Below are 16,870 nucleotides of genomic sequence, written 5' to 3'. Positions count from 1 at the left end.
GGGGGGTTTGTGAATTTTGCTCTTCAGTTTAGAGAGTGTTTTAAAACACGAGAATAATTAACAAACCTCATCAAGATTTCATTTAAAAAAATCATTTTTTTGTAGGAAAGAATTAGCAGGTGTTCAACTTGGCAGAGGATCTGTACATTTTAGTAACCCCGCTATGCCCTTGATTCACTGTTTTATATACTAACCAGCTGTCCAATCAGCGGCAAGGTCGTTTAGTCATTAACCAATAGAAGATAAGCACTCTGAACACATTAAGACATGCGTTACCGATGGTTTATTCTTGTGATATACTACAGGGGCCACTGTTGAATAGGGATCCCTGTGTGATACACAGATAGAAACAGGCTTTACTGTGGCAGTTATTATTTCAATTACAGATGACTTGTTCAGCGCAACTTCATTTATTCCACCAGACCCCAGAATCAGTGACCAGTGAGGAAAAAAAACCTAAATAAAACACAGAACTCCAAACAAGATGATTTGCAACGGAACAGGCTTTGCTTATTCTTCTTCTTGTTGACAAATATGAGTTATATACCCTAGATACTAAAGTCTAAATACATTTCCTTCCCTTGAAAAATAGCCCTGAGCGGAAGACGCGGTACAAACCTTTTTTCTTTCTTCGTTTCTTTAGGTTGTACAAAGCTTTAATAAAGGCTCTTGGTTATATGCGCCCTGGAGGATTATTCAGACACAAAGAGAGTCATATACTTTACTGTGGAGACCTGTTACCAGACACGGTGCAGCACAGTGATTCTCAAATGATCCTTGTGTGTTTTCTTAATGATAAGTGCTGTCGACAGGTCTTTTTTTGTCCAATTCTCTAAGCACAAGCTAATTGAAGAGGTCCCTTTAAATGGGAGTCAGGTGAAAATAGCTTTTCATTTACCAAATGGATTTTTTCTTTTTCTCAGACAGTAGAAAGATTTTATTCATGGGGGGGGGGCCTCTTTTAATCTTGCTTTGATCATGCAATTGTTTGTATAGGGCCCATCCTCCACCATAGGTCAGCTGGTGTGGTGAATGTCTGCTGCAGATCGCAGTGCACAATGCAGTTTAGTGGAAAGAGAAATGCTGTGTGTGAGGAATACAGTGTTTTAACTTTACAGTCAAGCTGGACAGACCTTCAGTGCTGTTATCAGGGGCGTGCTTTTCTTTTACTGTGGAAAACGTTTATAAGGAGAGTTCAATGCGTTTTTGTTTTTGGTCAGTTTATTTCAGTTAAAAGGTTCAAAACCTCATCTCCTTTAAATGTGCTTTTCACTGGAGGAGATTAAAACCTGTGATACACTGAAATGCAGTGAAAGGTTGTTTTCAGAAACAACACCTGAGTGTTAGTTAATGTTAACATAAGTGTACTTCTCTCAACACCAGCCACAGTCTTACAACCCTTAAGTGACAGTGGCTTCTGAAAGTGGCCGATGCAACTGCTTTCCAGAGCATTCCAGCCTTCTCAGTGTAACTACCTGAGCTTTAGGTGACCTGCGTTTTAAAATCCTATGCTGGTTACATATTGGCTGGGATATTAGGTATTTTGGTGGGGTAGCGCATTGCCCTAAACAGAATTGTTTGGCTGATTGCTTGTTAGTGTGCATTGCAGTTGCTGAAGTGCAGATATTATTAACAGAGATTTATCGGCACCCCTGGCATGGCTGATTCAATGTGAAGCACTGGTCAATGTGGACCCTGTGGCTATCCCAGACCTCCCCTCCTCCGGTGGGTTGAGGAACAGATGTAGCCCACTATGGGTCCTGCGACGGGGGTTAGGATGGAGGGGTGTAGAGCAGGCTAATCAATAATGTAATCACGGTGCATTGATTTGGGTGGGATGTCTGAACTGAACCAGAAGGTATTTTGTTAGTTTGTATTTGTTTTTGTATTTATTATTACTAGTCTTTGAGTGCAGTGTGTCACAGTTTTATTGTACTCATCAGTTTGTCATTTTGTTTGCTGGTTTGTAGTTCACCTGTACAGCATGGTTGGAGTAAGCAGCAATGCAGCATGCTCACTGTGTATGCATTATGCACAGTATACAGAAGATTAAAATGATTCTAAATGAATGTGTTACAAGGAGCTCATTCTGCTGTCTGTGCTGTCCCCTGCGCCATATTATTTTTTTCACTGATCCCAGCAGGGGATAAAATGATTGGTCAAGCAAGGACTGTTTTGCATAGAGACAGTTTTGAAAGCACTCCTTTTTTCAATCACAATCTGTCCAAATTGACAAATATGAAGTATCTTGTTCCCTCCATTTAAGAGACTGCTGTTGCAAAACCAAAACTCTGATAAAATAAAAGCATGTTCACAGTGCCTTCATTCACAGATTGTTTAACTCTCTGTACTCCAATATGTTCTCTCATTACTTTCTATTTTGGAATCCCTAGGTTGCAATGGAAACTCTTAAAATAGAACAAAAGAAAAACAAGCTGCAATCACAGAAAGATGAAAGGAATTCTGATTAGAGGCACAAAAGCCTGTAGAATGTGTAAATATTCCAGTGCTTTACCAGGCTTATATCATGCATTTACCATACTTAGCCATGGCTTTCACCAGTCTGCCCATACCTTGATGTGCTATGCAATGCTTGAATGTTCTTCATCATTCTTTCACACTACCTTGCCTGTCCTATCATAGAACTAGGGAAAATCCATATACTAAAAACTGAACAGCAATCACAAATTACTTTTACTTGCAGCTTCTTTGATAACATCTTTTGTACAATGATTAAAATGTAGCTTTTTATGTATATTCTTATGGAGCTGAGCTCATTTTAAGATGAGCAATTAATTCATGAGAACTTAGTGGGCAGATTTGAGTTTTTCATTTAAACTGGCCTTTTAATGTCCCATCCTTATTCAGCATTCTGTTTTATCTGCTTTAGTGCGGCCTTTGGCTTCCAGTAATTGTTGCCGCTGTGTTTCTTTTTGTGTGTTTGACAGAAAATGGAATGTAAAATGGAATGAACTGAACCAAGTTTGATTCTTTCATCAGATATTACTAATTTAAGCTTAAAAAAAAAGAGTAAATGTCAAATTTTCAAATGTTCAAAATCAAAATTGAAATGTTTTATGCTTTAAACACTTTGAATGTTCTGGGTAGCCTTACTGATTTAGAACAGTCTGTGAAACATTTGTAATTTTAAGTCAGCAAAAAAAAAAAAAAAAAAAAAAAAGTGATTTTTTTTAGCAGTTGGAATCAGTAATTTATCTGTGAGGTGTTAATGCTTTGAAATCCGTTGATATTATTTGCCTAGCTGCCTAGCTTAACATTATTGCCACCAGTGCATTTATGGGATTAGAGCAGTCTAGCTGGGGGCAGGATGGCTCAGGAGAAAAAACATTGCTGCACAGTTTCGTTTGTTGCATAGCGTGCAGTCGGTGTGTAGAGGCCTTAAGACATATATTCAGACAAAACCTTTGAGTGTTAATGCTTTCTTACAATAAGTGTGCGTTCTCAATACAAAACAGTTAACTTACCACACTTAAGTAAGCATGGTTCATGAATATGGGCATTAGGAATATAGTCTTGCATTTATTACAGTTATTCATATGCACTCAAGAATATCGCTGTAATACTATCTATCCTCAAATATAAATTTTATAGGCAAAACATTCTAATTACACTAAAAGCCACATACTTTGGTTTCCTGTAATAATCTGCTGTCAGTATTAATTTAGTTTGAAAGTGGTGTTGTGGTGATAGGAAGGGTTTTGACCTCAGCTGGCCATGCTTTAGAAAGAACTTGTGCTGTACCTTTAAGCCTATTTTCCCTCGCTTGTCCCATTATAATAAAGCAAGGCGGTGATAAGAATCTCAGCTTACTGTTTCAGTCCGCATCACATGACAGGAGCAGCCTGTTAACCCTGCTGCATGACCTTGGCTATGGAGATATAATTCATGCTAAATGCATTTTCTACCAAAGCTGGCACAGAGGCAGAACTCCATGTAGGTCACTTTATTACCAGTTTGATTCAAACTAGGAACTGCTAGCAGAGTCCTACTGGGAATGTTAATGTTTCAGAAATCAACAGGCCACCATAATGGTCAATAGGAATGATCAAGGAAACTGCACTCTTAGTAAATCCTTGGGTACCTCTGGTTGTTTCCTTAAGATATCATCATGACAAAGTGACAGGGGATCAGATCAAGAAGGGTTTACAACCGTTTTCTGTATTTAAAGGATACATAAGCAAACGGTTAAACAGGTCAATGTAATAAACTGATATGTGACAATGAACTAATAATTACAGTTCAAATATTTACAGCAGTGGATGCCCTGGTATTTCATGTGCAGTGAGTGTCAATAGTTTGTTTCACACATTTAGCATGCAAATCCTACTGTATACACTTTCTAGCTGTTACAAGATTACAAGCCGCTTTTTCTAGCTGAAAACAGAACTTTTCTGTGTAGGTAAAAATGTGTTCCACAGATCAACTTTGCATGGTGCAATTCTGTTCTACAACAGGCGCGTGGAAATCGTACGATTTATAGCCGTTGTCCTGCAGTTATACGGCCAGTCATTGAGACTCTGCCTTCTTGTATAATTTTGGCAATCTGCGATTGGGGTGAAAGGTTGGTTAGCACGTTCTTTCTCATGTTGCTTGCAGTGGATGGTGGGTGGAAGGCACTAACAAGCTCTTTTCTTCCCTGTCTGCAGCTCTGTGCGTGGAGGAGTGTGTCCACGGAAGGTGTGTGTCTCCTGACACGTGTTTGTGTGAGCCAGGCTGGGGAGGCATCGACTGCTCCAGTGGTGAGTGATCTTAGAGGATTCGCCTTCATACCCTCATTAAGGTTTACCATAGTAAAACATAGCAAAGGGCAATAAGCACTGCTAAACATTCTAATGCCCAGAGAGGCATGGTAAAGCACGTTTAAAAACATGTCTAACCATGGTAAACTCTGCATAGTGTATATCCATGGGAAAATCCTTGGGGTAGCATGTCACTGTTTAAATACAACCATGTTGCCATAAATATATACTTTAAAAACCAGAATGTTCCTCAGTAATGCGTGATCTTTAACAATTAAAGTCATTCTGGGACATAACTGAGTGTGCATAGTTTTTGTGATTGTCCATCACTGCCTGTGTGTACAAGTAAAACCCCTGATCAACTAAGGAAGTGGTTCTGCTATACCACCAGCTGACCTTGAAGCATTAATGCTGTTCTGATATTGAAATAAAAGAACGACCGTTCTTTTAAGAACATAGATCCATTACGTAGCAAAATACAGAGACATACTCACCGTATATGAGAGCTGCTGTTTAGATATTCCTGTTAAAAAAAAAGACAAGTTCCTTCTAATGCCCCGCTGGGCATGCAACTCTGAAAGACTTTTACATATACCTTGAAACGTACTTTTCCAGTTGCAATGAAACTCGTTTGATCTGTTTTGGACTTTCTTCACTGAGAGGAATGAATACTGTGGTTTACTCCTGTGTTTAATTCTGTTGCTGGCTGCTTGTGCTTAATTCTTTTGAAAGAAATCACGCTCTGCTCTAAACTATTTCATGAATATGGATGGGGGGGGGGGGGCTGTCCAGCAGCATTTGGTGAGAGCAGTTCAGATCCACAGGAGTAGCCTTTAACATTATTAGGAGCATGGTCTCATCTTGGCGGTCAGAGTAATCAATGCATAGCAGAAACACATAGCTGTCCGACCCTGTAGAGTGATTGCTCTTGCCATCCTCCAGGGCTTGTTTCTGTGCTTTTATTGCTTGGGAAAAGACAAAGGGAAAAAGATCCTGAGGTCAAACACATTTGTTAAGCAATCAGCTAATTAAAGCATGCATGTTGAGAATGGACACTGAAGGTGAAGTATTGACTTGCCATTAATATTCCTTTAAATAGAACAAATCAACAAAACAACTTCACTTGAGCCCAGCTCCCCAGTCTGGTTGTGTTCCGTTGCTAATTCAGGATTGGTTTTGTGGTTTGGCCGAATGCACAGTTAAATTCTAATGACTAATTCATAGCGTCTTGCATTCCTTTTCTTATTAAAATGGTTTTGATTTGTCAGAAGGTATAATGGAACCTTCTGGTACAGTGAGCTTTGCTTTTGTCATGAGAATATTTTGATAATGTGATTGGTGATGCTTCTTGCAGTTGTATTTTTTAAATCATTCAATCCTTTATGTATGGTCTTCCTTATTTCATTTATTTGTTTCTATTTTTCTTTGAATAATTTTAAGATATATTGCTACGTTTGAGCGCATATACAATATCTGCTGTGAAAAATAGGTTTTAGCAACATGAAGGGCCCTATTCTCAAAATTAAGAACTGTTTTAAGGAATATGTTGAGCTGTTTTTTTTTGTTCACATTGACTTTTAATAAATTAAATCAATTCATTAGACCTTTTTCCCCCAACGTTTGAACATGATGGTTTATTAGTTTATTCACATTTTTAAAATGTTTTTAAAGAAAAAAAATCTTTAAAAAATATTCCTTAAAACAGTCTTAGGTTTTGTGAAAAGTCCCATATCAAAGTTTGCACAAAAATTCTGCACACACAGTGGTTGATTCCTTCGATTCCTACATAAAAGTTCACGATGCACGTATAACTTTAGTATCGTTTACCAGGATCTCAATCTGGAGCAGTGTGGCTGAACACACAGAAATGATGGCAAAGAATCTGCTTGTTTACCCTATTGATTATTATGAAAAACAATAAATAGAAGAAAGACTTTTATGTTGTAAAGACACAGTGTATTCTGTTAATTCACATTATTAAAACATAGGGCTGTGATTGAGATAGAAATATTATTCATAACTTTTATTTCCATACTGGGCAAGGGTCCAGTGATTTTCATTTATGAGCTTTCATCTATAAAATGAGGAACGTGAGTCAATTTCTAAATGAAATCTGCCCTGTTTCCTTTGATAAATGCTGCATCTGGACAGATTTTTTTTTTTGGTATTCTAAATGTAAGTTCTTGCTGTGCCAGTGTTAATAATCTTCTTATTCGTTTAAGTGTGTTTCGTTGTTGCAGGATACTAATTGTCTTTAGGATTGACACCAGTTATTTTATTCTGAAGTGTACTGAAAGCTAACATTTCAGTTTATAAATATTCTGCAGGTTATCTGAAGCACTGTATTTGTTTAACATTAGCATCTCTGTAAATGCATTGCAGTTGTGTGTGTGTGTGTGTGTGTGTGTGTGTGTGTGTGTGTGTGTGTGTGTGTGTGTGTGTGTGTGCTTATGCATGCTTTGTGAATACTCTAACGGCCCACTTTTTGCTGTTTGCGACCTAAATCTGTTTATAAAAAAATACATTTTGCCAGATAGTTCCCCTTTTGCTTACAATGCAGGGAGTGCCACACAGGACTAGGTAATGGTGCAGATTGTTGAACAGTGAAGCGCTCCCTGTCAAGCCAGGCTCAGCACTATAGGTACCTATGTTTTACTGCATGCTGCTGTACATCTGCTATAGCCTGCAGGTATCCCCTTGATTTCGTACTGCTAACCAGCAGCACGATTCGCATTTCGCACTGAAACAACAGAGCAGCGTTTATTGGCTATTGACCTACGTCCTAGTTTTAAATCAAGGGCAATTTTGACTGAGAGTATGTCTGTTGAGTTTAAAAAATAATTAATAGCTGAAATACCAAGACCAAAATGCATTGTGTATTTATGGAATCTTGTAAAAGTTTTGGGAGATTATCGCCTGTGAAAAGTTTGCTGAGTGCTCCTGGCCCCTGGAAAGACAGGGTCATGTATTTCTTCTGCCTCTGTTGTGATGACTTGTTAAAGTACTGCTCTAATAAACACTGCTCCATTCGCAGAGCTCTGCAGTAACAATCCTTACAGCATCAACCAGCCAGCACACAGAGCTGCAAATCCGAAGGGAGCTTTCCGTTCAGATTCGGGTTCTTTTCTAATGTGGCTGGACTGCGCAGACCCTAATCTAATAACCCTGGACTGAGCGGACAGCTGCTTGAAGCTGGATTCCTCTGGGCTGTAGCTGAACTCTATGAGTAAGAGGCATTGGCAGGTTTCTTATAGGAAGCAAAAACACTTAAATAGTCGTGAGTAAATGTACTGTGGTGCATTAGCTCTACAGACCAGCCTGACCCCTTGAAGCAGTCTTGAAGGGATCTGTAGGTGAATATTGGGGGTTGGTTTTGAGCATGTTGCTGCCTAGCTTAGAATTCCAGAAGAATCTGCCACCGGGATCAAGGGAGAGATGAGGCAGGATCAGCTTATGCAATATAAGAGTGCATTTCTACACACTAAAGCAACTCAATTCTGTGACTTTGCTGAGAATCTGAGCTTCAAAGGGTAGGGTTTATACACCTAGATAGGGCCACCTTTTTGTTTGCAAGCCTTTGAAGTTTTAGTTAGAGTTAAGAAGGTAATTAAAGCAATGCCTCGTGTAGCTACAGAGGAGTCACTGTAGTCTGACAGCCTTCTGAATTACCCTGATTAGATGTGAAACTTCAGTTAGTTTGGATACTGTACAGCAGATGGAGTCTAAACTAACCATGCCCCAATAACAACAGGACAGCGAGTCCTTACTGGGGTGAGTGCTGTGTCCTTTCGCAGGAAATCAAGCATGTTTCACGGGTAATGATGGAGAGGTTAACCACAGTGATTAAACTCCAGCAAAACCCCCTGAGTTTCCAAGGTGGTTGTTTTTTATTTTCTCCTGTTACCCAGGATAGGGAAAAGGTTGGTTGAAAGGCAGACAGTCTAGTAGCCCTCTTTCACTCACTATATCAGCATGTCATTTATAAAAACAATGAGTGATGGAAAGGGCAGGCCTGTTAGGGTCTGATAGGATAAACAGTGTGTACTGATTAGTGACTGTTTGCATTACTCCGAGTGCGTTTAAAGAGACCACTGTGTCGAATCATGGTACATACTGCACAATAGGGACGCGCTCGAGGGATTAATCATGTACCTGCAGTGCTTCACATATTATGTACAACATGGTTTTTTTAACATAAGCAGCCCGGATTAAAACTTCTATAAAAACGTCAATCAATCTTTATTTTATATAGCGCCTTTCATAGTGGACCACCATCACAAAGCCCTTTACAAGATGCAGTAACAAGAACAAAATACATAACACTTTAAATACAGATAAATGCATAGTACATGCTATACAGTAAAACATGATACAGTAAATACAGTGGAAAGTGCATAATACATGATAGTAGCATAATACACGATAGCAGCATAATACATGAAATAGTACATTAAATACAGTGGAAAGTGCATAATACCTGATAGTAGCAGCAACACAGCAGCTAATAGCAGATATCAGGCTTAAAGTGCATGGAAAGCAATGTAGAACAGGTGGGTATTGAGGGTTGATTTAAAGCAAGCGATGGTGGGAGCATCAGACACCAAAGCTGGGAGAGAGTTGCAAAGAGTTGGAGCCATGAAGCTAAATGAGCGTTCCTCAGGTGCGGTGCACTTTTGCGTCATTAAAATCTATTGCTTCATGTGGTATTTGTTTTTATAATAAACACATCACTTTAATTAGTGTGTTTACTGTTACAGTTCTGTTAATTAGCACTGCAGAGTAAAGTCTTTTATGCAACACGATTTGGGAGTCTTAATGTTAAATAATTGGTCTATCCTCAGTCGTGGCATCCCTTAGGCATCCTCCTCTATATACTGTACCTGCCCTTAGTGTGTCTCTCTCAGGAGGGTAATTCTGAATTTTAAACATCTTGCAAATAAAGTTCTTAAACCTTTAGCTTTACAGGAATCAATCACTATCCCAGTGACACATAATTACTGTCGACCGGCTGACCCTTTTCATTTCATCCTGCACTGGTTTGACCTTCTCTGTGTGTGAGAGTGTCAGTGTGTGTGCGTGTCTCAGTGTGTGTGCATGTCTCAGTGTGTGTGCATGTCTCAGTGTGTGTGCATGTCTCAGTGAGTGTGGGTGCGTGTCTCAGTGTGTGTGAGTGTGTGTGCATGTCTCAGTGTGTGTGCGTGTCTCAGTGTGTGTGCATGTCTCAGTGTGTGAGTTGATTTTAACTGCAGGCTAAAAGAGCTAAGCTGGCAGAAGCTATTTCATTCTGCCTTTGAGGAGCTGACTGTAAATGCATAGTAGTTTGCTGATAACATTTTTAAATGCAGGTCAGTCTCTTGGTCCACTGTGTCATTTACAAACTCTATGCAGTTTCATTTGTCTTGACATATACCAGATATGCCTGAAGGTCCTTCTTTCTGATAAAGAAAAAAAAAACCTCTCAAGCTTAACTGCAAACGTTATGGATACAGAAATGATCGGCGGGGGGGGGGGGGGGGCTTCACGAATAGTTATATTTTGAAAGGTCTTATCTTATGTATGAATTATCATCACTGTTAAAGTCTGATAGTAATATTTCTTCTGTGTGTGTGTAAATATACATGATTGCTATGTAGATGAAGTCTATGTGTGTGTGTGTGTGTGTGTGTGTGTGTGTGTGTGTGTGCAGATTTCTATTTCCTTGGAGCAAGAAGCTGGGTAGGGTGATTTGTTTTACATTAATTGATTCAATAAATCAGTACATTACCTTTCTAATGCATCTTGTTGGGCTGTTTAATGATGCCTGGAACTGCACTTTGAAGCACTGGGCCCCTGCTGTTCATTGGTAAGGTTTTTAAAAATGAGGCAGTGCCTACAGCCCAAATGTAAGAAACCGCTCCGTTTGCTAGTCTAGCGAGGGGAAGCTCTTAAGAGGGGACCTTGTTTAAAAAGGTCTCCTGCACACCAAGCAAAAGGCAGATTCACGCACTCTTTCTAGACCACCTTTAACTCAGTGACTTTTAAAAAGTATTCCACAACACCTACAGAGTGTACTGCATTCAATACTGTGAACCTGTCTGATGCCATGAAAGACAGGTAGTTACTCTGCCCAAGGTCCTGCATTATACTGCAGTCTGTGGCTGTGATTTCATCAGTATGGTAATGTGTTCACTTGAATCCAAGACAGGCTCACATAGCTCTTTTCCAGGACATCTCATTCTCCCAATGTTTAAACAGTCGCCTCCTTTGATAGTGACACATATGTGCAGGACCAGGAAGGTGACAAGCATTGCTATAGACACATGCCTGTCACCACTCGCAGTTAAAACTTAGAAGTGATCGTCACAGCGGATGTCTTCGTCATGCAAAGTAATTCATGGTGAAGCTTTTATTGGGTGGTTTTTACAGGTGATTCCAATTCAAAACAATATGCTCCTTTATTGGAACACAGTGAGGTCACTCTGTCCTCCTGTTGCGTTTCTATACAAAAGTGCGCATTCAGCTCCCTGAAAAGTCTGGGGTATGTTATTGCTCATGTAATATGGTTTAATGTCAATACAAATACCAGGCACAGCAGTAAGCAGCACCAGACACGATTGCACGGTCCCCATTCCTTTTTATGATTTGTATTCATTGACCATGCTTGTGTCATCAGTAAACTGTTTGATCACACAATGCCAGTGAAAGCACGCTATCTGTATGCCTGACACTCTGTAATGCATTATTAATCAGTCTTCCCTCCTGCCCCATTGCGGTGTCCTTGATCGTGCAAACAAGGTAGCGTATTAGCAGTCTCTTGCAGAACCAAGACTGCACCTGTGATCTCATGATATTCAACCCTGGACTTAATTTGAGCTTTACAGTGATTACAAGATGTCCTGCGGGACATCGATTCAACACTGCTCTTCAACAAATCCCCCAACTGCAGACGAATTAACTTGCAGCCCTGCCAAGGCCAATTAACTGCCGTTGAAACATTGATGTAGGCCTACTTGTTCTTTTGTTTAGTATAGTAAAAACAAACTTCAATGACATGTGTACACACTGTAGGCAACTACTGTATGCCCAGTACTCAGACAGTGTGTTTTTATACTGTACTGTATGCCCTGTACTCAAACGATGTGTTTTTATACTGTACCGTATTCCCAGTACTCAAACACTGTGTTTTATATTCAGGGCAGAACCCTTTAAAGCAGCAGGGTCTATAGCATGGGGAGAGCTGTTATTCATCAGCACTGGGGTCACAAGAATACAAAGACCTCTTGTACTAGAGCGATTATAGTATTAAACTGGGGGAGCAGATAGGTGCCCAAAGCCTGAGCCTCATAATGTAGTGACAGAATAGTGCCGAAGCTAGAAATAGTTGTGGTAACCAGGCAAGTTGTTTTATATGTATTGGAATTCTAGCCAAGTTTAGACTTCTGCTGTGAACCTTTGACAGTGCATGTGCTTGTGGAGTAGAGTTCTAGGCCTATTGTTTGCCAACTTGTGCTCGTTAGATTGTTTCTTAACTGTTGTAGATTGTACCGTGTGCACCCGGGACCTGCTGATTGTAAATGTGATCTAGCTCCCAACCTATAAGCATCCAGTAAAACCTCTGAAGGCAGCTGGGGAGGATACCAGGTAAGCTGTATATTAAAAACTGTAAGCAGATTCTTCTTCAAGTAAAGTGGGTTTGAAGAAGCCACACATCTCCCTCCATTATTTTAGACACTATATTTGTACTCCTATTAGGATAAAAAAAGATTGGGGATTAGAATTACTAATTAGTCTTTGCTGTTAACGAGGTAATGTGGGGCTTGGGAAATCTACAGTGTTTGTGAATCACTGAACTGAAGGAGTAGAGCCTGTTAATACATTATTAATGGCATTTAATGGATAGATCAACTACTGAGTAATTAGAGATCTAGAAGGAAACAGAGGGGATGGGGGGAGGGGGATTAACACAGAGGCAGGAGCTGAATCATTTTGTATTGCATGATCTGCACTGCAGTTTCATTCAGACGGATGGCTCACTGCTCTACGTGCTTGGTACCCTGCTATAGTGTTCAAAAGTTATTACAGCACCTGTTTTATAACGGTAGTAAATCCAGGGGCCTGTTCAGACAGTATCTAAACAGCTCACTGCCGATATATAAAAGGACCAGTTCTATTGACAGTAACGTTTGTCAATTTATGTCCGGTTTATTGTACAGAGGTAGATGCAGTGCTGTCAGGTGGATTCAATCGATTTGACAGGATATGCTCTGCATTTACTGGGATTAGGTGAAAGAAAGGTACAGCACTTTGAAGTTTGCCTCTTCCAAGTTCAAATCTGTGAAACAAAAGGACCTCAGCTTTTTAAAATGAAATTGCCTCGGAGATCAATGTGGTGCTGTTTAAAACCCCTGATAAACTGGTGAGGTTATAGTAAAAGCCATTTCCCTAGCAGAGTTCAGATAATCAATCCCCCGAGGTCAAGATAAACAACTTTCCTTTGCCTTCTTTCATTACTTTAATGCAGACTTTAAAAGCTTCACAATTAAATTAAGTTTTATTTTTTTCAAGTTTTTCCGTCACAGGATATGTGCGCTCGCTCCCGGACAACCACTTTTTGGTTTTTGCTAGGAGGGTCAATCACACAATGCTTCTCGTGTTTTTTTTATTCTTTTTTATATTCGTTTTTTTGTTGTTCTTGTTGTGGATGTTTTTTGTTTTTTGTTTTTGTTTGATATGTCTATTGTTGTGTTTTGTTTGGGTCCCGTTGTTTGTGTGTTCAGTGTCCTACACGCGAGCGAGGGCCTGTTGTGACACGATCTCAGGTTAGTGTTTTACGAGAGCAACAAAAAAAATAACAGTGCAAACTATAGTGGTAAAAAACGTTGGATTTAAACTGTATGATCCATTGATCTCTACGTACTGTTTACATGTCACACGTTTGTACATACACCTAGGCGACCACTTGTCTAGTGGTTAGTTTATCAGAATATAAGGAGATTCATGGAGTAAATCTGTCTGCCTGTGTTAATGTCACCCTTTTATGAATTGTATGCACAACCATGTTTATAGTCAAACACTGACTTTATCCTTTAGTCCTCCTATTAAAAAAGAGGCACATGTCGTTTGTAAATTATTTCAAAGAAAGTGAATACAGTGCATGGTAATGACAGGCTGCTTGACTGGGAGGGGAAGCAAATGCATAATGAATGGAACCATTAATTGTCATCTTCCTTCCATTTTCTATTTGTAATGTTGTGAGCGATGTTAAGACAAGTAATCCATTAAGAGTTGAGGAACAGCCTTTCATCTCCAAGCTTCCAGTTCATTTTCAGAGGGTTTCATTTCATGGTTGTCGGGGGCCTCTTCCTGTGTCACCGGTACTCCTGTGAATGGATCTCTTTCAGAGCCTCTCGGAATACGGTATGTAGGAATAATTCATGCCCCGAGTGTGCTGATTAAGAGGAGAGTAGGGGGGAAACAAGAGAACAGTCAGAAAGTTAATTTATCGACAGTAACTTGCTTTTAAAATGTCTGACCTTTTGAACTCCCTTCCTAATTCAAGAGGAAATACATACAACAGTCAAGGACCAAGGGTGTCTGTCAGCACAGCCAGCATCCCTGTGTGAAACAAAGTCATCTTAGTGTACAGCTCTTTGTCACAATGGTTTGAAATATAAAATAATCAGTAAGTATATCATCTATAAGGTTAAACACTCAAAAGTAGGACTGTATTTTATTCATGGTAAAAAATATATATATTATTTCACGGTCTAAAAATAATTTCAAGATATTTCACAATTAAACATAATATTGTCTCTGGGGCTATTAAATGTCAACATGTGAAACAATGAAAAGTACACTAGCGTGGCGAGCCCAGGGTCTGAGCTGGAGCACAGTAGGGTTGTGTATACAGTCCAGCATGTGTCTATTGAGGAGTATCTGGTTGAAGATTTCCCTGCTTGTATTGACCACTGTTGTCCATTGTGCTCCTGATATTGAGTTTTCTGCAGTGCAGTGCAGTCCACTCCGCAGCCCTTAGTAGTGTAGGCACCATAGGACAGCTGTGTAACTGGACCTGGTTCTTCCAGAGGTCAGACGCAGAGTGTGTGTGCAGAACTCTACACACACACCCAGGGAGCATCATTAGTAAGGCAACAAGTCCACACCTGCTGTCACTGCCTCTGTGTGCTGCTTTCTGTCTGCAGTTCATTTCCACAGAAAAACAAGTAGCTTAGATAACACAACGGGCCAGGATCCTCAAGGCCTTTAAGATACGTTTTATGATGACAAAATTGGCCCACTGTGGGTCAGATAGACCTGAATCTTATTTTTAGCAAAACCCATCTGTACTTTTCTTCAGTGCCATTTCTCCCTCCCACCCCCCCTCTCTCCCCTTCTCTCTCTGAGTCGCTGAAAGAGTATGAGGCCTGTGAGCAGGTCAGTCGATGTGCCTCACTGCTTCACCAGCTGGGCTGTCTGTGCAGGACAACGCAGTGTGCCGGGGTCTGGAGCCAGGCAGGCAGGCTGACAGTCTATAACACCTGGGAGGGCAGCGCCCTTGTGGAAACGACGATACACTTGCAAGTGCCATTTTAAAAGAAACGTGTAAAAAAATATATATATCTATATCTATATATGTGTTTTGTTTTCTTTAATGAAAGTAACACGCCATACAAATGACTGTAAAATGGGATCGCTCAATCCTATCAGTGAACATCACCTAATTCCCTTTCTAAATAATAAAAAAAGACCCAATTTGCAAAAGCACTTGACAAGAGAAGGCATGGAAAAAAAAAAACATAAAGAATAGACTAGAAAAAAGCTGAAAGGAATTAAGAGTGAGCAGTTCCAGGAACAGACGAGGGAGGCTTGCATGCAGGCTCTTGGTTTTGTTGTTTGCAATGCCTTTGCCTGTCTGAGAGCAGGCCTGACATTACAATAAACAGCCCTGCTATCCACAGGCAGGATTCATATTTATACTGTTAATGGGAGGAGAGCTACCTGGAGAGAGTCATAAACTCATTGCCAGATTTATTTCCTGATGAATCGAATTTGCATTGATGCAAGATCATTAAAAGGCAATTACCGTACCTCTAGGAGGGCTGCTAGTTGTCGGAGCGGTACATTATACAGATTTGTTACAGGCACTGACCGAACCCCTTTGCAATACAAGTCTATGGAACATCACACTTGAGTTTTCATACTACTTCATAGAAAAGAAACACTTTCATCCTGTTTATTTTTCTGGTTTTGGTTTGTTGTGGAAAAGTTTATATTTTTGCAAAATCTTAATTTATTTATTATTTAATAATTATTTGCTCCATAAAAAAAATAGCATTGTTATTTATTATCAGACTATAGTGATTAGGTTATTTAAAGACATCAGCGTGATACAAAAACCATTTTAGTTTTTAGAAATAATATAATAATATAGCTTCCAGGAGTGAGAATTGTCCCCCTGTCCTCATCCAGTGCAATCACAAAGACAGTGTTCAGGTCAGTAACATTTATTAGCAACCTTTCATGGCTATTCTAGTGCACACCTAAATGTGGAATTGCAGTGTAAATGTTCCAGTGTAATTATTGTAGTTATTACAGTCCAAACCAATTGTTTATTCAGGCAAGGCAGTTGATTTGAACCTTTAAGGTACCCAGAGCCTTTGGGATTTCACAGCCCTCTTAAAGTGTGTCATCCAAGAGGCCGAGCTGAATGGGCGTCTTTGAGGGAGGGGGGCACCAAATGTTTCGCTCTGCCCTTGAAGGGCACACCTTGATTGTCTGGCTGCAGAGTGTCATCGACAGACGACGCCAGGGGGAATCTGCTGGCCTAATGGACCTTCATCCAGAATGGCTCAGCGGAGCTGGGGGCCTCATGTGGAGATCTTGGAAAACACTGCGCTTGGAGAAAATCCCAAACATTTGGTGCTAAAAATAGCCTGCGTCCTGCTACCTGGCTGTCACCTTCACGAAGCGGCGCTCCTCTGTATTCTACGCTGTAGCCGGATCTCCACATAGGATGCTGACCAGAGCGCACTCTAATCTGCTGGCTGAAGGGAGTCAATTTGCTCAGTCAGTTAACCCATCTTCCCTTCAGTTGCAGATGCGAGCGGTGGCATCAGCAGACAATGTCTTTT

At 40.1% G+C, this 16,870-nt stretch overlaps 1 protein-coding gene across 1 annotated transcript in view; it reads left to right on the top strand.

Moving 5' to 3' along the window:
• The window catches only part of LOC121294625 (multiple epidermal growth factor-like domains protein 11), an 83,621-nt gene that overhangs the window by 30,234 nt on the left and 36,517 nt on the right, over positions 1 to 16,870 (top strand). The window contains exon 6 of the mRNA XM_041218521.1: positions 4,668 to 4,760. Coding sequence (XP_041074455.1) covers positions 4,668 to 4,760 — 93 coding nt within the window. The remainder of the gene's footprint in view (positions 1 to 4,667; positions 4,761 to 16,870) is intronic.

Source organism: Polyodon spathula, chromosome 19 (genome assembly GCF_017654505.1).
Source record: "Polyodon spathula isolate WHYD16114869_AA chromosome 19, ASM1765450v1, whole genome shotgun sequence".
Taxonomy (NCBI): domain Eukaryota; kingdom Metazoa; phylum Chordata; class Actinopteri; order Acipenseriformes; family Polyodontidae; genus Polyodon; species Polyodon spathula.
This window is presented reverse-complemented; position numbering and strand designations above follow the sequence as displayed.